The sequence below is a fragment of the Prionailurus bengalensis genome, chromosome A2 (genome assembly GCF_016509475.1).
Source record: "Prionailurus bengalensis isolate Pbe53 chromosome A2, Fcat_Pben_1.1_paternal_pri, whole genome shotgun sequence".
Classification (NCBI taxonomy): domain Eukaryota; kingdom Metazoa; phylum Chordata; class Mammalia; order Carnivora; family Felidae; genus Prionailurus; species Prionailurus bengalensis.
In genome coordinates, this window is record NC_057348.1 from 75,515,106 (window position 1) to 75,536,093 (window position 20,988).

Genomic DNA, 20,988 nt, shown 5'->3' on the forward strand with positions numbered 1-20,988 from the left:
TTTTCATTTGATTTGGTTTTAATGAATTTAAATTCAAATGGCCACAAGTAGCTAATGGCTACCATATTGGACAGTACATTTCTGGAAGCTATGTCTTCTGACCCCTAAACCACTGAACTTTCTCGAACACAGCACTGTCTTTCTTAATACTCCCCCAGGCAAAAGAGAAAATAGCTCCAGACACAGGCTTTCAGATAATGAAAGGATTAAAGCTTCCCTGTGAGCCTTTATGACAAGGAGCCTTCAACCTGGGATAAAAATCTATAGGAAAGGCCTGGCTATTCACTTCCAGAGGCCAATGCAGAAAGTCTGAGAGGACATAAGTTAAATAGGTCTTCACTTCAACAAAATACAATTGGACCATCTGCTTTCGCTCAGCTGCCACTGTTTCTACTGGAGACTGCATCACCGCCTTCTTTGGCATTACCACGATATGGACCCCAACAGGACAACAGAAGCTTATTTGGCTGGCTAGACTTATCCGTTTGTTTTTCTAAAATAAGGACTCAGGGGTGCCTGGGTGGCTCAGTCGGTTGAGCATCCGACTTTGGCTCAGGTCATGATCTTGCAGCCTGTGAGTTGGAGCCCCGCGTCGGGCTCTGTGCTGACAGCTCGGAGCCTGGAGCCTGCTTTGGATTCTTGTCTCTCTCTCTCTCTCTGCCCACCCACCCCAACCCCCACTCATGCTCTGTCTCTCTCTGTCAAAAATAAATAAACATTAAAAAAATATTTTTTTAATAAAAATAATAAAATATGGATTCAAAATATACACTGTATCCGAAAACACAGTGGCTTTTTTTTTTTTTTTCTAATTTTCTTACCTGGTCTGCTATTCGACTGTAGAAGTCCCTTACTTGCTGTTCAGTGAGCACTCTCTTATCCTCTATTTCTATGACAAATCCTGCCTCGAGAATCTTTCAGTAGAGAGGAAGGTCAGATCCAGACGTGTTATGGGACCACATGTAAAACAAGTCAAGGACATTTGTTTCCTGTGCTTAACAGATTTGAATGAGTTTTCAGGTAAAATACTTCAATACGGTCCATAAGGTTTGAAGAGGCTTAAAAATACATGAACAAAGAAGGCCCTTTTCAGGCCTCCTATATTTCAGTTTTCAAGGCTTGAACCAGAGACTCCTCAGTATTTCTTTTTTTGTTGTTGTTTAAAAAAAATTTTTTTAACGTTTATTTATTTTTGAGACAGAGAGAGACAGAGCATGAACGGGGGAGGGGCAGTGAGAGAGGGAGACACAGAATCGGAAGCAGGCTCCAGGCTCCGAGCCATCAGCCCAGAGCCCGACGCGGGGCTCGAACTCACGGACCACGAGATCGTGACCTGAGCCGAAGTCAGACGCTTAACCGACTGAGCCACCCAGGTGCCCCTCAGTATTTCTATTATTTAAGTGACTTTCCCCAAAATGTGAAAGAACTAACTAAATTTCAAGGGAAAATATCATGTTCTGAATCATTCATAAAAACATAAATTTATAAGCATTTTTTTAACCATCTATCTTCAAAATCGTTTTAACATTTTTAAAAAGGCTTTCCTTTGTTGAGGCTTTAACTCATAATCTAGTATAGTTTATAGCAAAAACAAAAAAGAACTATCCAAATTATGGGGAAGGATAGAATTTAACATTTAGTCGTGATTTATCATTAAAAAAACCCTTAAATTAATGATAAATCCAGTTTGTGTGCCACTCAAGTATGGTAAAATGAAACAAAGAGAAGTTTTGAGACAAATAAGACAAATCTAATGAGGTACTAAACGATGAAATATAAGTATAATCCGGGTTCAAAGCAACTCAGGAATTACATTAAACAACACCAATAATTTGAGCTCTTTTTGACCTGGGAGTATCCAGCACTAGGTACCTTTTGCTTCTATTATAAAAGTCAACACCTGGGGCGCTTGGGTGGCTCAGTGGGTTAAGGGTCCAACTTTGGCTCAGGTCATGATCTCGTGATTTGTGTGTTCAAGCCCCACATTGGACTCTGTGTTGACAGCTCAGAGCCTAGAGCCAGCCTGCTTCAGATTCTGTGTTTCTCTCTGCCCCTCCCCAGTTCATGCTCTCTCAAAAATAAATAAATGTTAAAAAACAAATGTTTTTAAAAGTGTTTTAAAATAAATAAATAAAATAAGTAAAATAAAATAAAATAAAAGTCAACACACTACTGGTTCTGCTTTCATTTGTCTTGTTGATATGGCAGAGCACTACTTACATCTTTCTGAACCCTCTTCTGACCGTCCCATCTGAATAACTTCTAAATATTCAAATCATGTCTTTGTTACATTACTTAGAGTCTGACAACAGAAAATAAAATCCAAGAAATATTTAAACTCAATAACTTCTCCTTTACCCTAATTGAAAAATATCGTGTGCTCATTTTCTTTCTATTCAAAACATTCTTTTTTTTTAAATATGAAATTTATGGTCAAATTGGTTTCCATACAACACGCAGTGCTCCTCCCAATAGGTGCCCTCCTCAGTGCCCATCACCCACACCCCCCTCCCACTCCCCATCAACTCTCAGTTTATTCTCAGTTTTTAAGAGTCTCTTATGGTTTCGCTCTCTCCCTGTCAAAGCACTCTTTAGATTTTTTTGTCCTGTTTGTTATTAGCCCTTTACTGTATTCCACAGAGGTGAGGTATTTAGGAGATCCTTGTAATTTACATATCTGAAATGTTATTTACTATGTCAAAACAACAAAAAGATCAAGATGAACTTATGATTAATTGTACTGCCCCAACTTAAAAAGAATTATAGAGTCTTGAAAAATCGTTACTGTGTCCTAGCTATTCAAACACACTCGAATAAGGAAGAGTAAATCATTGCATTGTGATATTATTTCTTAAAACTTTATCAAGTGTAAGAAACATACGGGGGATTGGGGTACAGTTTTGTGCCCCCCCAACATACACACCAAAATCTGGAAGGAAAGGGCTACCCTTAGAGAGTGATATGACTTAAATCAACTCACAAATGGAAGAGACCATAAATACTATGAGCATGGACCTTCTGCTTTAGTGTAGTTCAGTCAACGAGAACGCTGCTGTAGCTAAAGAAAGAATGCATGATGGGAAGTTCATCAAGAGACCTCCAATCCCTCCTGATAGCTCCCTAGGTGACATCCTCTATTTCACAGACAACATTCTTTCAAATTTCAATTTACTGATGCTGTTTCAACGCCAAGTCATTGTTAAGGAGTTAGCAAAGTACTGCCTCGTTTTGGAAATAAAGCCTGTTGGAGTGCAGCTACTCCCATTTGTATACATCCTGCTTATTGCTGCTTTCTCAATGCGATGGCAGTTAAGCAGTGGTGACAGAGATCATATGCCCCACAAACCTGAAACAGTTACTCTCTGGCCCTATATATCTGCTGACCTTTGGATTAGAATGCAATTTTCGGGGCACCTGGGTGGCTCAGTCGGTTGAGCGTCCGACTTCAGCTCGGGTCATGATCTCACAGTCTGTGAGTTTGAGCCAGGCGTCGGGCTCTGTGCTGACAGCTCAGAGCCTGGGGCCTGTTTCAGATTCTGTGTCTCCCTCTCTCTCTGACCCTCCCCCGTTCATATTCTGTCTCTCTCTGTCTCAAAAATAAATAAACGTTAAAAAAAATTTTTTTTAAATAAAAAAAAGAATGCAATTTTCCTCTTAAAAAAATTTATTTTGGCTCTAAAGCAAAACAATAAATGCTTCTTTACACTCCCATGTATCTAAAAAGGACCCTGCATTTGTCACAACATACAGGAAACAAAACAAACCAATGTGAGCTTATAACAAGTTTGTGTTGCAAATAACTAAACGGGAAGAACATGTGTTATAATCCAATATGAGGGCTATAATTTTTATCATTAATATTGGACACTGGTAGAGCAGAGTTATTTAAATAAAGATGCTTGAATAGGCCCAGCCTTTGTAAAGACAATACATTCAGAGCCTTTAAAGATAACTAGCACCAGAAATTTGTTATGTTCTATTTTACTCTAAACAGTAAGCTTGTCTCTAAATTGACAATTAAGAGGTTGTTATGCTGCAATTAATTTAAAGTAAGGTTGGAAAATATCACTTACTTTTTTTTTAATTTCTAAAGATTTTCTAGCAATCACAGCATCGGGCTTGATAATAGCAATACTGTATAGTTGCTCTAGGGAAAAAAAAATAGAAGAATTTCATTTTCTTGACACAAAGTCTAGATAATGAAGGATTTGGCAATTAGAAATGTAAAATATGGAGTGCCTGAGTGGCTCAGTCGGTTAAGCGTCCAACCTCAGCTCAGGTCATGATCTCACAGCTCATGAGTTCGAGCCCCACATCGGGCTCTGCGTTGATGGCTCAGAGCCTGGAGCCTGCTTCGGATTCTATGTCTCCCTCTCTCTCTCTGCCCCTTCTCCACTTATGCTCTCTCTCCCTCTCTCTCAAAAATAAATAAACATTAAAAAAAAAATAAACATGAACTGTTAATGTCCAGTGAATGTGCATCCATTGACAGCTTTGCTTTTATTACAGCATTCCAACTACCAAAGAGTTTCTGCTTAGAACCAAAGTGCAGCTCCTATCTTTGCATGCAGGTCAAACATTCACAACAATTGGTGGTCCATAGGCAAAAAGAAAAAAAAAAAAGTTAGGTAGGCACTAGTTATTTGAATACAATGGATTAAAATCACACCCATGATCCATCCAGCTCAGTATCACTGATGAGTAGAGCTACAATGCAAGCAAAATTACACACTGATGGATTTGACCATCTAGAGATTTATCCACATTTATCTACACACTCTTCTGATGAGTTTTTAGTGCATAATAGCTTGCTGAGCATGCTGTTTGTCTCTGCTCCAAGGTATGAACACACACTCACACACCTACACAGACAGTCCACACACAAGATCGTTAACTGGAAAGTAAACCGGTGTGTGGGTCATTGAGGAAGAAATTGTTTTCGTGAGGTTCTGGAAGATGACGAAGGATTAAATAAGAGGAAGCTGCTGTCTAGTTAGTCACAGGGCACAGGAATGCCCGGTCCCGGGTAACCTCAGAAAGGCTTCAGAAACAGAGACCAAAGGAAAGGCAAGAGGAGCAAAAAAGTTTGCTTTTTAATAGCGGAGTCTCATATTAGCCTACCAGTCCCTTACCAATGACATTGATGTCACCACCAGCTTTTTGTTCTTGCAAGTAGTGCTTAATGAGCATCCAACATGAATCCCTTGCCATTACTTTGAAGGAAATTTACTCACCGGCACTTTCATAGGGTGATTCCTCACCATCTTCCGCATCTGAGTCCACAAACGCAATTTCATGATACTGTGGAAGAGAAATGCAAGTAGAAGTTATATTTTAATATGATAGGAAAAGAATTTTTAGAAATTTTGTTTCTAATAAATATCTATAATCCAAGGGATAGAAGGTAAAGTGGGAATGTGCCTGCATTTATCTAACACTACTTTTCCTGATCTTCCCACTAAAATAAAATAAGGAATGTTGAAAATGATTGGGGTGGGAAGGCTATCAGAAATCATGCATACATGCTGTTTGGAAAATGATCAACAACCAAAAGACCTTAAAATTTAAGGAGAGCACAAGGAATAAAATAAGAAAGAAGCAGAGATTAATAAGTAAGAAAGCGATAAATACACAATTATCATGTTATAGATCAAACGGGCATTTGCTGAGTTGCTAGATCTAATCCTGACCATTACTCTTGGTAAACTAGCAACAGCAAAAATACCTCCTTAACTTATAAAAAAAAAAATTGTGCTGCTCAAAACAACAGCCAATTTTCTACCATAGGGTAAAAAACGAGGAAGGATGGGGATGGGGTGCCTTAATTTTTTGAGAATCCCTTAAAGTGCTTCTGTGATTCTGTTTTAACTACTTGAAAGGTATAGACATTTACATATATACATTTTTTGGCAAGAGAATGCATAATGTCAGAGTCTCAATGAAATAAAGACCCCCAAATGTATGGAAATGACTATACTGGAAGCATTTGTTCTTACTATAATCAGGAATCAGATAATCATGCCAGCTATAACTTCAGATTGATCTGACTTTACAGTTGCTGAACGTATGCTGGCCAGTAGGGCAGCCACTAACCACATAAGATTATTTCAGCCTTGGAATGAAATTAGTCCAAATTAAGATGTGCCATAAGTGAAAACTACACAGCACATTCCAAAGATTTAATATGAAAAAAAAAATGATTGTAGAATACCTTATTTTTATATTGAGTACATCCTTAAGTGGAAATCTTTTTAATACACAGGGTTTAAAATTTGTAATTTCACTTCTTTCTTTTCTGTTGTTTTCAGTGTGACTAGTAGCATATTTTCAATCATGCATGTGACTCACAACATGACTTGCACTTTATTACTATCAGACAGGGTTGTGCTAGACCAGACAATTAGATAAGAATGCTAAATAGCAAAAGCAGTCAACAAAATGGAATAATAAAAACAAATATATTAATACACTTCCTACATTCACACTGCTATTAGTTAAAACAGGATTTTATCCTGTGAGGACAATCAGACCAACAACAATACAAACGCAAAACAGAGCACACATAGAGAAAGCTGGATAGAATTAAGCCATTAGGAGTTTATACTCAGGAGTCACTCTGCCTGACATGAAATTCTGGTTTCGCCATCCACTGACTGCCTGTTTCTGGGAAAATGACTCAATGTTTTCAAGCCTTGTCTTATTGTTTGTAACTCTCTCATAATATTTCTTGAGATTCCCATTCAAGATGCCAACACAGAAGGCTCCTGAACTTACCTCTTCCCATAAACACGCCAAATCTACAGCTATATACAAACAAATTTCCTCTGAAAGAAACCCAGAGAAAGCCTGAGCAGCTCCTACCAATCTGGTAAATGAGGGGGGAAAAAACCATATTGAAATGGGTAGGAGAGGTTGAGATACAACCCGACCATAAACTTCACCCCCACCACAGGGACACACCATTGGGAGGGAACAACCAGCATCTCCCTGAGGAGTGAAGGGTTTGGACTCAACATATAATGCCCCAGATTTTAAGACTTCCAACTGAGAGACGGGTCCCCAAAATGCCTGGCTCTGAAAGCCAACTGGGGCTTGTGTCCATGAGTCCCAGGGGGTCACCGTAAACAAACAGTTCTTAACAGGCCAGTAAGAACGGGCTGTGGCCATCCTATCAAGGCTCAGGGTACCAGCAGCTCAATGACATGGCCAATTTTTCTCTGAAAGAAGCCTATTTGAAACTCTTGAAAGCTGTAGCCTGGGAGTCAATCTCCTAAACTAACACAGAACTAGCAGCTGACTGCAATCCTTTCTGGAGACCAGGGAGGCCAGCAGGCGCCATCTTTGTACTTTCTCTCTGCCTGGATCCAGGTGGCTGATATCCACATGAACATGGCTTGAGCACACACCTGGCACCCCACCCCAAAAGAACACATCCTTTTATAGCCTGGTTCTGGCAGCCAGCAGAGCTAGTGTTCGTGGGTTCAGCACACCCGGCAATGGATAAACCATCCGTACAGAAAATCAGTGAGAAAACAGTGGATTTAAACTATATGTTAAACCAGATGGACTTAACATTTTCAACACATTCCGTTCAAAAGCAGCAGAATATACATTCTTCTCAAGTGTACATGGAACATTCCCCAGGATAGATCATATGCTAAGCCGTATCAAGCGTCTTTTCTCACCACAATAATAAACTAGAAATAACTAGAAATAAACTAGAAATCAACTATAAAAAGAAAACTGGAAAATTCACATATCTGTGGAGATTAAACAGGTTACTGAACAACCAATGGGTCAAAGAAGAAATCAAAAGAGAAACTAAAAAATACCTGAGACAAATATTAAAAAAAAAATACCTGAGCCTGGGTGGCTCAGTCAGTTGAGCACCAACTTTGGCTCAGGTCATGATCTCAGTCCGTGAGTTTGAGCCCCACGTCAGGCTCTGTGTTGACAGCTCGGAGCCTGGAGCCTACTTCAGATTCTGTGTCTCCCTCGCTCTCTGCCCCTCCCCCACTCATGCCCTGTCTCTCTGTCAAAAATAAACATTAAAAAAAATTTTTTTTAAAAGAATAAAATAGTAATCTAAAGTATTACCTGAGGGCGAACCATTTCACCTGCTTCAATTTTCCTCTCCTCATCAATCAAGTTAATAATTTTTTGATTAACAAGTGGGGCATTTGCACCAATGATCTTGGCAATAATTTTGCCATTCTATAAGGGAAAAGAAAGCATAAAGTAAACTCATTTTCAGGATAAATCTGGAATTCAACTTGACTAAGTCACCCCATGTGGCCTCACACCCCCATCAATTCTTTTTAGCTATTACAATTAGCCATTTTAATCTTTTTTCTTCATATTTATTTATTCGTTATTCATTTTGAAAGACAGAGTGAGAGAGAGAGCAAGCGGGGAAAGGGAAGGGGAAAAAAGAGAGGGAGAGGGAGACTGCATGCTCTGAATACATACTGTCAGTGCAGAGCCCGACGTGGGGCTCGATCTCATGAACCACGAGATCATGACCTGAGCTGAAATCAAGAGTTGGACACTTAACCGACTGAGGCACCCATGCACCCCTGCAATTAGCCATTTTAAAATAAAGTATTAGTGATGTAAAAGTACGTCTTGATTTAAAAATCCCAGCTCTTTGAGTTCTGCTTCCACGTTGCCTGTCCTCCTTCAACCAAAGGCAAGGCAGCCCTGAATTACATTCAACAGTTCTGTACAGGCCTCCCAACCTTGCCTTCTCTAATTATTATTGACACTATGCCCCCTTTCATCCATCTTTCAACGTATATTTACTAAAATCTGTCTACTGGCACAATACCAGGCATGATGGCATGGAATGGCAGTCCTGGTACATGGCCTAATTACATCACAAAAAAGGAGGGGAAAAAAACCAACGCAGACAAAATATGTAAAATAACAATCATGACAAGTACCACCAAGAGAGGTACAAAGCACTGGGAGTATCTACAAGAATTTGTCATGGTCAAAGAGATCAGCAAAGGTGCTTAGTGATATCAGGGTTAAAATGTGTAAGATGGGTAAGAGATAAGTAGGCAAAATGGAGAAGAAAGAGTATTCTAGACAAAAGGGATAGAGATGCAAAGATCCTGAGGCCAGAAGGGAATATGGCAAATGTGAAGGCCAGCTGAGAAAGTGAGGGGATGCCTGGAATGAGAAAACGCCCAACAGTGAACGGGAACCAGACCATGCAGAACCTTGTGGGTCATGGAACAGCACAGCCTTTAACCTAAATGCAGTGGGAATCCTTAGGCATCATTTAAACAGAGGCAGTGACCACAATTAGAACAGTTATTTGTAAAGATCCTTTCACCTACCATGTTTAGAGTTAGAAGGGAGCAGGAGAAGATGTTTGTATACAAAGCAGGGCTATCCTAGAGGTGATGATGAGAGAGATGATTGCTCAGTCTATGGCTGTGGTGACGGAGATGGAAAGAATGGAAAGATGCAGATGAGTGTGAGAAAGACTTGGGTAATGAAACTGACAGGTCCAAGGTCTGGAGTGTTTTGGGTGTGATGTTTTTGTCAAGAAAGTAGATAAATTAAGATGTTAAGCACCAAATGAGGTGACACTTAGAAGACCACATTTCCTGGATAGGCGGGGGGGGGGGGGGGGCGGGGGGCAGGTCTGGTGTTGGACCAGTCCCTTGTGAGACGCCCTTGAGACACCCAAGAAGGATGTCAGAACACCAGTTGCATACACACCTCTGGAGCTCAAAGTCTAGGAATCGGCTGACGATGTAAACTTGAGTTCTTTATATACAGGTGGAGACAATGGAAACTGTGTGGAGACAATTTTCTAAGGAAGGTATTAGCATGATAAGATCAAAATTTACTGGCTGAATAAAGAAACGTAAACCTGCGGGGCACTTGGGAGGCTCAGTCAGTTGAGCGTCCAACTTTGGCTCAGGCCATGATCTCCTGGTTCATGAGTTCAAGCCCCATGTCGGTCTTTGCACTGACAGCACAGAGCCTGCTTCAGATTCTCTGTCTCCCTCTCTCTCTGCCCCAACCCCTGCTCATGCTCTCTCTCTCTCTCTCTCTCTCTCTCTCTCAACAATTAAACATTAAAAAAAAATTTTAAAGAAAGGTAAACCTGGAAAGGTGATGGAGGGGAATAGCATCTAGGTAGGCAAAAGGGAAACCAAGTAACAAAGCCAAAAGAAGCCAATGTTTCAAAAAGGAGGGCATGGCCACCACATTCAATACATGTGAGAGGTACAGCATGATGAATCTCAAAGTGTCCGCGTATTTAACAACAGGCTGGTAAGTGGGTACATTGGCAACAGCAAATTTGCTTGAATAATGAGACAGAAGGCAGATTGGATGGGTTGAGGAATTCATGGAATGTGAAAAAAAGTGGAGTAAAACTAAATATGCAAACTCTTCTGAGAAATTTAGCTATGAGGTAAAAGAGGTGGGTGATAGCTGGAGAGGGGTGTGGTACCAAAGAAAGTATTACTTTTTAATTGGAAATGTTGAACCATCTTCAAAGGACATTCAAAGGATCCAGGTGAGAAAGGCTTAAATAAATACTGGCATTCTAGTTACCATTCCCCACTAAAAGGAACTTTCCAACAATTCTGGGGGCCTTCTAATGCGCCTTGCAAAAGCCTTTCCTGTGGAAAGTTGCTGAAATGAATTTCTTGTCAGCTAAGGGTGGGGAGCAATACAAAGAGCCCCTGTGGGGACATTTTTTTCTTTTAAACAAGGGATGATGTGATGGGGATTGTGTGCTCACAGACTAGATTCTTAGATAAAGGATTATAGGTGTGGTTATCGCAAGGAGCGATAAAATCTGAGGCATAACTACATGAGCAACTGCTTGAGGTGCACTGGAGAAAAGTTTACGGGCAGTTAGGGCGTCAGGAATTGAGAGGCCAGGGTATTGGGCAGGTTGCCAATGTGGATGCTGAAGTCCCTGGGGTGACGGCAGGACACGGGTTTGAAAGGAAGCCTTTGAGGCACACGCCAAAGTTCTCAGTCATCGACAGAACTGATTTGAAGTCCAGTAAATGACAGGAGTGCGGGTGGGGGGAGAGGAGGTTTAGCCAAATAGCTAAATTAGCAAGGAAAAGACCTCTAACTGGCAAGGAAAAGCAAGTTATCAAAGTAAGAAGAAGTAAAGGGAATACCAATTCTACTTCTGGCCTCAAGACACATAATCTGAGACACCAGTCACCACTCTGGGCTGCAGAGAAACGTGTCCTAAGTTAGAAGCCAGATTTAAGGTAAGTCAAGGAAATGCAGCAAAGCCCCAGAGTCACGACTAAAGAGCCTAGGAAGTGTGCTAATTGCTGCTCTCAATTCCAGACATCACACAATGTGAGCGTTGTGGGGAGAACGGGGAGAACTGAGTCAGGAAAAGAAAATTCTGAGCATTAGAAGGATGAACACTGCACGATTGGGAAGAAGGGTGGACTCCTCCTCCTGGCACTGATTGCAGATAAGAGAGCCCAGATAACTGGGCTGGATGGTCCAGTCAAGGAGGGTGGGCCTACTGAACAGGCCTGACTAACCCTGCAGGGTGATGATGGCGGTCCCAGAGCTCCAGCCTCTACGTGGCCTTACCCCTGGCCAGTCTTCCTCGGTTCCATGTTCCTAACTGCTACTGCTACGAGTCTCCTCACTGTTCCTAATACTAGCCCACCAATCCCATCTCTGAGTGTTACCCACTCTGCTTCCGAAACTTTGTCTAGGCCCAGGGTCAACGAACAGTGACCCAGCACAGAGACTGCATTTTGACAAAGCTAAAAAGACTTACTATCTGACCCTTTACAGAAAAAGCCAGCTGACGCCTCATCTAAATCATCAAATCCTACATGTCCAACTGAGAGCAAGATCTGAAGGCAACGTCTAATATTCAATGAACCTAGGAATTCAATTCCTTGAAATAGTTGCAAGGGACTTATTTAACAGAAGCAAAAAGTTATATCCAAGAAATGATTTTTTTTAATGTTTATTTATTTCTTTTGAGAGAGAGAGAGCAGGGGAGAAGCAGAGAGAGAGGGAGAGAGAGAATCGCAAGCAGGCTCCATGCTGTCAGTGAAGAGCTTAACACGGGGCTCCATCTCATGAACCATGAGAGCATGGCCTGAGCCAAAATCAAGAGTTGGGCCCTTAACCAACTGAGCCACCCAGGCGCCCGTACCCAAGAAATGTCTTTAAATAGCTATTTCTTTTTTTTTTTTTTCAACGTTTATTTATTTTTGGGACAGACAGAGACAGAGCATGAACGGGGGAGGGGCAGAGAGAGAGGGAGACACAGAATCGGAAACAGGCTCCAGGCTCTGAGCCATCAGCCCAGAGCCCGACGTGGGGCTCGAACTCACGGACGGCGAGATCGTGACCTGGCTGAAGTCGGACGCTTAACCGACTGCGCCACCCAGGCGCCCCTAAATAGCTATTTCTAATACAAAAAAATAATAATCGAAGTATCCAATAGCAGAGGAATAGTCCAAGCCCTCCCTGGGAAGCCTTTCCTTACTATCCTCACTTTCGGGTTCTGCAGTAACTACACTCCAGGCCACATAACTTAGCTTTTAACTGTATATACGCTCCTTCCAGAAAACAGCCCTTACCATGTCTTCCTGATTATTAAAGTTGTATTTCATCACAGAATATTTGGAAAATATTAAAAAGTATAAAGAAGAAAACTCAAATATTGCATCCTTCCCCCATACATAGAAAACCGCTATTAACAATTTGGTGAAGGGGCGCCTGGGTGGCGCAGTCGGTTAAGCGTCCGACTTCAGCCAGGTCACGATCTCGCGATCCGCGAGTTCGAGCCCCGCGTCGGGCTCTGGGCTGATGGCCCAGAGCCTGGAGCCTGTTTCTGATTCTGTGTCTCCCTCTCTCTCTGCTCCTCCCCTGTTCATGCTCTGTCTCTCTCTGTCCCAAAAATAAATAAACGTTGAAAAAAAAGAGAAAAAAAAAAGAGAAAAAAAAAACCAATTTGGTGAATACTCTTCCTGTCTCCTTCCTTCTACACATTTCTACATACAGAGATCAAAGCAACATATATTATAAAATAGTGATCATATAGGTATTTCCTTGTATTTCTATACACGAATACTTACAACCAATTCTCTCCTACTGCATATCTAGGAAATTCCTCATTTTTCACTCCTGTAAATAATCATTCAGCATACCAATTTCTGATTATTTCCTCAGGAAAGGTAAATACCGTCTTATTTTTCTCTTTCCTGATAAACTCAGTGTGTGGTAGTCTAACCTCCTCAACCCATTACAGGCTTCTAGAGGTCAAGTTACCAAATATATTAATAGACAAGGAAAGACAAGGCAAAAAAAAAAAAAATCGGCAATTATTATAATCAGAAAATAATAGTACCACGGTAATTTTACAATATTTAACTGTAAATTGGAATCTGATGATATATTTTGGATGATGAAGGTACTTACAACACTAAAGAGAAAAACAGGTTCACATTTATCTCTAAATGACTGCAAAGTTACAATGTTGTCAGCTTCTGCCTAAAAAAAAAATATATGTTATATAATAATAAAAGCAGCTATATCCAGGTCATGAGATACACAAGGTTGAAAACAATGCAGATCACATAAAGTTTTTATTGTGATGTTTCCTACAGCATTTTCTGAGGATGTCACATGTGTTCTCAGGATCAAACCGTACACACTGGTGACTCAGGCCGTGGGTCAGGTAGCCTCGACCTTACTTCTCACAGCTCACCTCTGTGGTACCCAGCCTGTGGCTCAACTCACCTACTTCCATTTGTCAAACCACACCCACGCTTCCTCCCTCCTCACCAGCTCTGGCCCTTCCTTTTCCAACCCAGGACAAGTGTCCCCCCTCCAAGAATCCTGTCTTGCTCCCTCCTGCTGTAAATCCTCTCCTGCTCCACCCGGAACTTTCCTGCCTCCCTTGGGGGCTCCAAGGTCCCTTTCAGCAATGCACCGCCGCCATATGGGCCTGTCTCACTTCTTTCGATCAGATCTACGAGGTTTCATCTTCCTCTTTGCACATCACCCTCCTTCTGCATCGGTCACGGAGCTTTACGGGGACGTCCACTCTCACCACTGTTATTTAACATGACACTAGAGGTCCTAGCCTCAGTAATCAGACAACAAAAAGATACAAGAGACATCCAAAGCAGCAAGAAGGAGCCAAACTTTTGCTCTTCACATATGACATGACACTCTATGTAGAAAACCTGAAAGACTCCACCAAAGCCTGCTAGAACTGATACACAGATTCAGTCAAGTTGCAGGATACAAAATCAATTGCATTTCTATCCACCAATAATGAAGGAGCAGAAAGAGAAATCAAGGAATCCATCCCATCTACAATTGTGCCAAAAACCATAAGATATCTAGGAATAAACTTACCCAAAGAGGTGAAACAGCTATACTGTGAAAACTATTGAACACTTATGAAAGAAACTGAAGAGGTTCCAAAGAAATAGAAAGACATGCCATGCTCATGACTGGAAGAACAAATATACTATCCAAAGCAATCGACACATTTAATGCAATCACTATCCAAATACCAACAGCATTTTTCACAGAGCTAGCACACATAATCCTAAAATTTGTATGGAACCACAAAAGACCCCAAATAGCCAAAGCAATCCTGAAAAAGAAGAAACTGGAGACATCACAATTCTGGATTTCAAGCTATATTACAAAGCTGTAGTCATCAAGACGGTATGGTCCTGGCACAAAAACAGACACATAGATTAGTGGAACAGAACAGAAAACCCAGAAATGGACCTACAACTATGTGGTCAATTCATCTTTGACAAAGCAGGAAAAAATATCCAATGGGGGAGAAAACGTCTCTTCAACAAATGATGTTGGGAAAACTAAACAGCAACATGTAGAAGAATGAAAATGGACCACTTTCTTATACTATACACAAAAACAAATTCAAAATGGATAAAAGACCTAAATGTGAGACAGGAAACCATCAAAATCCTAGAGAGGAGCACAGGCAGCAACCTCTTTGACATCAGCTATAGCAACTTCTTACTAGATACGTTTCTGGGAGCAAGGGAAACAAAACCAAAAATGAACTATTGGGACTTCATGGAGATTAAAAACAAACAAACAAACAAAACAAAAAACTTCTGCAGAGTGAAGGAAACAATCAACAAAACTAAAAGGCAACCCATGGAATGGGAGAAGATATTTGCAAATGACATACCTGATAAAGGGTTAGTACCCAAAATCTATAAAGAATTTATCAAACTCAACCCCCAAAAAAACAAATAATCCAACTAAGAAATTGGCAGAAGACATGAACAGAGATTTTTTCAAAGAAGACATACAGATGGCTAAAACACAAATGAAAAGACGATCAACATCACTCAGCATCAGGGAAATACAAAAACAAAAAACAAAACCCACGAGATACACCTCACACCTGTCAGAATGGCTAAAATTAACAACACAGGATGTGGAGAAAGGGGAACCCTTTCAACACTGTTGGTAGGAATGTGAACTGGTGCAGCCACTATAGAAAACAGTATGGAATTTCCTCAAAAAGCTAAAAATAGAACTACCCTATGATGCAGTAATTGCACTAGTAGGTCTTTATCCAAAAGATACAAAAATACTGATCCAGAGGGATATGTGCACCCTGATGTTTATAGCAGCATTACCAACAACAGCCAAATTCTGGAAAGAGCCCAAATGTGTCCATCAACCATCGACTGATGAATATTCTCAGCCATAAAAAAGAATGAAATCCCGTCATTTGCAACAATGTGGGTGGAGCCAGAGAATATTAGGCTAAGCGAAATAAGTCAGAGAAAGACAAATACCATACGATTTCACTCATACGTGGAATTTAAGAAACAAAACAGATGAACATAGGGGGAAAAAGAGACAGGGAGAGGCAAACCAGAAAACAGACTCTTAACTATAGAGAATAAACGGAGGGTTGTTGGAAGGAGCGGGATGGGCTAAATGGGTGATGGGCATGAAGGAGGGCCCTTGTTGTGTTGTATGTAAGTGACGAATCACTAAACCCTCCACCTGAAACTGATATTACACTGTACGTTAGCTAACTTGAATTTAAATAAAAACTTGGGGGAAAACAACAAATTTCAAGCTGTTGTGAAGTGATCAATAACTGTATATTAAATATTATTGTTTTCCTCCATATTAACACAGCGTCCCTTGGCCAGCTGTCAGATCATTTGGTAGGGTCTTCTCTAAGACCCTAAGAGATGGTTTTTGCAACCTAAGGCAATTGTTTTCAAACTGGGATTTCTGCAAGTTCCTCAACCACTGGGAAGAAGCCAAGAGAGGGTCTCAGCCCTGTCAGCCAGAGGCACTGTGTTGTAATATTTTTTTTTTTTTAAAGCATGCTGGAGTCTACGTTTCTTTTTCTTTTTTTAAAGCTTCCACAGTTTAGAAGAAAGAAAAGGAAGGAGGTAAAAGTTACTAATCTATAATATTAAAGGACAGAAGTTAAAGATTATATTTAAAAGTAGCTTAAGACACCTGGGGGGGCTCATTTGGTAGAACATCTGACTCTTGATATCAGGGTTGGGAGTTCAAGCCCCACCCTGGGTACGGAGCCTACTTAAATCAATAAATAAACAAATAAATAAATGTAGTCTAGGTGTCATTATTACTATGTTCATATTGTAGTAAAGTATTAACAATTAAAGGATTTAATAATATTATTAAAAACTCAAATAAAGAGTATTACTGAATTTTTATATATATAGATAGGTACAATGTTAATACAAGTCTTCAAGTCTTTTAAAAGGACACATAACAAAAAAACCAAAAAAACAAAAAACAACAACAAAAACAAAAAACTGTACTGACCATTTAGCTTAGGGTGACTTCAATAGGTAATCAACCTCATAGGTCACTCCCAATGGCGGTTTCAAGACTATATTAATTTTTGTCATCCTTTCAGGGAGGTCATAGCAAGAAAACAACATTAATTTATATGAATGTCCTATTGTTGAGTGCGCTCAAACATAACAAGAAAAACCATTCGGCGATGACGCACAAAATTTTTTGTTGTTAAATTCAACAGATGCTAGTGTAATGAGTGGTAATCTGAACATATTTTGGAAAGAACTTACTAGCCCTTCCCAGTGGGATGGCTACAGTAATAGAACAGATTCCTTGTGGAGGAGGCTGAGGAATTCTGGCTGGCTGGGGTACAATGGGAGGTCACAGTCAAAGTCGCTGGGGTTGGGAGGAAGCACTGTTAGGACCTGTATCCTCACACAGCTCTGAGCTGAGCTGAAATGGGAGCCAACAAACTATGTGATCTAATTCTCCTTCCACCCCCATCTCTCTGCCTCCACAGCCATGCCGGGTTCACACATATTGCCCAAGTTGGTTTCTACCCAGACTCTACAAACAAAGAGGAATTTAACGCCTCTAAACCACCTGGGAACACAGCATCATGTTACACCTTCTCTGTGTCTAAGGACTTCTTGCCTTGCCTTCCTATGCCCAAGTTCCCTTGCAGGTAGCCTGACAGGTGTGCAGGGGGCCTGCCTTGTTGTTGGTGTCTCCCCACTGACCCCAATTGCCTTTTAGACACTGAAATTTTCCCGTGATTCCTAGCCCGTGAGCTTGCACTCCTACCACTTCCAAACTTCTCTACTGCCAACTGCCACGACTCAAGAATTTTCCAACCCTTGATTCTCCATGACCCATTTGCCAGCTGTTAGAGCCTTCTGATATTGTCCTTTAACTTCTTCTACCAAGCCCTTGTCTATTGTATGTGGCAATTCCCATTAGACCCCATTCTCTGTCCTGTCAACTCCATTTCTCCTCCCTGCCAAGGATCAAATCTCAAATCATATTCCAGATCCACTCAGGGGGCTCAGAGTGAAGCAGACTATTATGGATCACCGCCCTTTCAAAAACTGTAACACTCTTATTTCAGAAGACAAAGTCAACCTCTGGACAAAAAGATTTAAAAATTATATATAGGGGTGCCTGGGTGGCTCAGTTGGTTGGGTGACTGACGTCGGCTCAGGTCATGATCTCACAGTTTGTGAGTCCGAGCCCCACGTCAGGCTCTGTACTGACAGCTCAGAACCTGGAGCCTACTTTGGATTCTGTGTCTCCCCCTCTCTCTACCCCTCCCCTGCTCACGCTCTATGTCTCTCTGTCTCTCAATAATAAACTTTAAGAAAAAAAAAAAGAGTCAGATGCTTAACCAACTGGGGCACCTAGGTGGCACCCCTTGACTATACACTTTATTAAATTAAATTTAATTTAATTTAATTAAAAATCAATTTTTCTTGGGGCACCTGGGTGGTTCAGTCGGTTGAGCATCCAACTTTGGCTCAGGTCATAGTCTCTTGGTTTGTAAGTTCAAGCCCCTCTTCTGGGGCTTGAAGTTCAAGCCCCTCTGCTGACAGCTCAGAGCGTGGAGCCTGCTTCAGAATCTGTGTCTCCCCTTCTCTCTCTGCTGCTCCCCCCACTTTCACTCTGTCTCTCTCTCAAAAATAAACATTAAAACAATTTTTTTAATTAAAAAAATCAATTATCCTGGGGTGCCTGGGTGGCTCAGTTGGTTAAGCATCAGATTCTTGATTTTGGCTCAGGTCATGATCTCACAGCCATGAGACAGAGCCTTGTACTGGGCTCTTCACTGAACGTGGAGCCTGCTTGAGATTCTCCCTCTCCCCCCTTCCCCTCACTTGAGTATGTGCACACATGTGCATTCTGTCCCTCTAAAAAAAAAAACAAAAAAAAAGTATAGTAAAAAAAAGTAGATTCACATACCCAAGTTGTTCCAAACAACTTAAAAGGTTTGATAATTTCTGAATTACCAGTTTTTTAATTTACATTAATTAAAATTAAAAACTCAGTTCCTCGGGGTGCCTGGGTGGCTCAGTAAATTAAGCACCCGACTTCAGTTCAGGTCATGATCTCACGGTTTGTGAGTTCGAGCCCCACGTCAGCCTCTGTGCTGACAGCTCAGAGCCTGGAGCCTGCTTCAGATTCTGTCTCCATCTCTCTGACCCTCCCCTGTTCCTGCTCTCTCTCTCTCTCAAATATAAAAAATAAAACATAAAAAAAATTCAGTTCGTTAGTCACAGTAGCCACATTGCAGGGCTCAAAAGCCACTTGTGTCTAGTGGCCACCATATTAAACAACAAAGCTCTAAGCAGTTGCTAACTTAATGTGGATAAATTGAAGCCCAATAAGTTTAGCTGTAATATTTTAATCCCTCGTCACACCTGGGTGGGAAGTGAGGGGAAAATCACTACCATTGGGATAATTAGTAACTGGGTAATTAAGTGACTGGAGACCTTCCCAATGCTACCCATTAAACAGCATTTGCGGCTTTTATTATAAAAGACATACACTCACCATACAGTTGGGTGAAAAGAAACAGGTCAATAGACAGACCGACGTTTTTATACTTTTCCAATGTTCACACCCATGGTGAACAATTTCAATACTAGAGGAATGGGATAAAAATCATGATTGTTCAGATCATTTCAGATCTGGTAGAACTAAATATATAGTAAAACTGCCAAGTAAATATTGTCCATTTTGAAAAGCTGACAGGTTGTTTAAATTAAGACAGTCCTTAAGGACAATACTGAAATATTTGAAAGTATCAAGAAAATAATGGTTTAATGGAAATGACATCCTTACGACAACGAAATGCAGAAGTTCATCTTCGTTCAGTTCGTTTTTCAGTTTTCTGAATAAAGGTTGCATTGCTTTGCAAGGTCCACACCAGGCTTGGTAAACATCTATCACTGGAAGACGAGAACATTTATGAAAAAAAACAGAGTCGAAGAATCTAGAATAGCCGCTTATCCCAATGCTGGGGCAGGGGCAAGGGCACAGATGAGCAGGTTTTTACACTGTTAGTGGGGAGGTACACTCCGTGTTGGGGGTGGTGACAGGTGCCCTGGGCAGAACTCCAAATGGCTGGACAACAGGGGAGCCCCAGTACCTGTTACGCCTTTGTTCTGCAACATCTCATCCCACAGGCTTTGACTATTAACGACTGTCTGCAAAAAGGAAGGCACTGTAAAGAGGTCCCCAAGTGCCAGCGCACCAAGTAAAGACCGTTGGTAATGTCATACTCACCTGTAACTGGATTTCTCGCTTTTTGCTTGCCATTTATCCACTGTCACATGAAAAAAGGGAAGCAAAACAGAAAATGTTTAAGAGGAAATTTATATGAAGTTATTCTCTATGCATTCAAAGAGGCATCTTAATGGACCGTAGAAATTTCCCTTCGGCAGTATTGAATTACACCACTCCTCTTTTCTGGGGAGAGAGGAGCCAATGCCACTAAAAGATTCCTCGACAACTGGCTGCATCAGGCATACTGTCTTACTCTCCCAATAACCCTGAGGCAAGGCGAGGAGGTACAGTTTCTTAAAAGGGCTCTGTTTCCCTATAGTGTTATGAAGTGTCCTCTCCCCATTTCCATTTGCACACGAGTTAATTGCCTTTGACCGGACTCGTGGATCCCACTCCAGGGAGGTTTAATTTTCAGGACGAGACTACTAGTGTTCTTGAGCACAACGTAAGCTTTCCGCAGCGTGAAACCAGTGAGGCCCAAACGCCACCCCCCCCCCCCCCATTCTGTAGTGTCACGGGCGCGCAGTGGGTGACAGCAGACCCCAGCACAAAACAAAGGAGTGGCCCAGGGCATGGAAACTACATCCCAGCGAACGGTGCCGGATTCTCCAACAAGCCTTACACAGAACAGAGCCTCCTCTCAGCTACACCGCGCGTTTATACGAAGGGGAAGGAACAGTCCCTGGGGATCCCAACCAGCCGTCTGGACGAGGCCCGTGACCTTTGTGAGCACAGCTCCGACAGGTCCGAGTACCTGGGCGCGGAACAGGTGCCCCACTCCGAAGAGCTTTCAGCCCGCGCAGGTCTTGCGGAAGAGGCCGGACACGGTCCCCGGGACCGCCCCGCAGGAGGCGTGGCCAACGTCTGCACCGCCCCTCCAGG

General features: G+C 41.5%; 1 protein-coding gene across 3 annotated transcripts in view; it reads right to left on the bottom strand.

Moving 5' to 3' along the window:
• The window catches only part of NME8 (NME/NM23 family member 8), a 54,961-nt gene extending 33,979 nt beyond the window's left edge, over positions 1-20,982 (bottom strand). For 2 of the 3 annotated variants that reach the window (XM_043588550.1, XM_043588551.1), the window contains exons 1-9: positions 20,861-20,982; positions 20,107-20,146; positions 19,970-20,027; positions 19,663-19,769; positions 13,450-13,521; positions 8,098-8,214; positions 5,235-5,301; positions 4,074-4,147; positions 822-914 (exon numbers count right to left, since the gene is read on the bottom strand). In XM_043588550.1, coding sequence (XP_043444485.1) covers positions 822-914; positions 4,074-4,147; positions 5,235-5,301; positions 8,098-8,214; positions 13,450-13,521; positions 19,663-19,769; positions 19,970-20,027; positions 20,107-20,139 — 621 coding nt within the window. In that variant the 5' untranslated portion in view covers positions 20,140-20,146; positions 20,861-20,982. The remainder of the gene's footprint in view (positions 1-821; positions 915-4,073; positions 4,148-5,234; positions 5,302-8,097; positions 8,215-13,449; positions 13,522-19,662; positions 19,770-19,969; positions 20,028-20,106; positions 20,147-20,860) is intronic. The other variant, XM_043588552.1, reaches the window with a different exon arrangement.
• Positions 20,983-20,988: the final 6 nt, after the last annotated feature.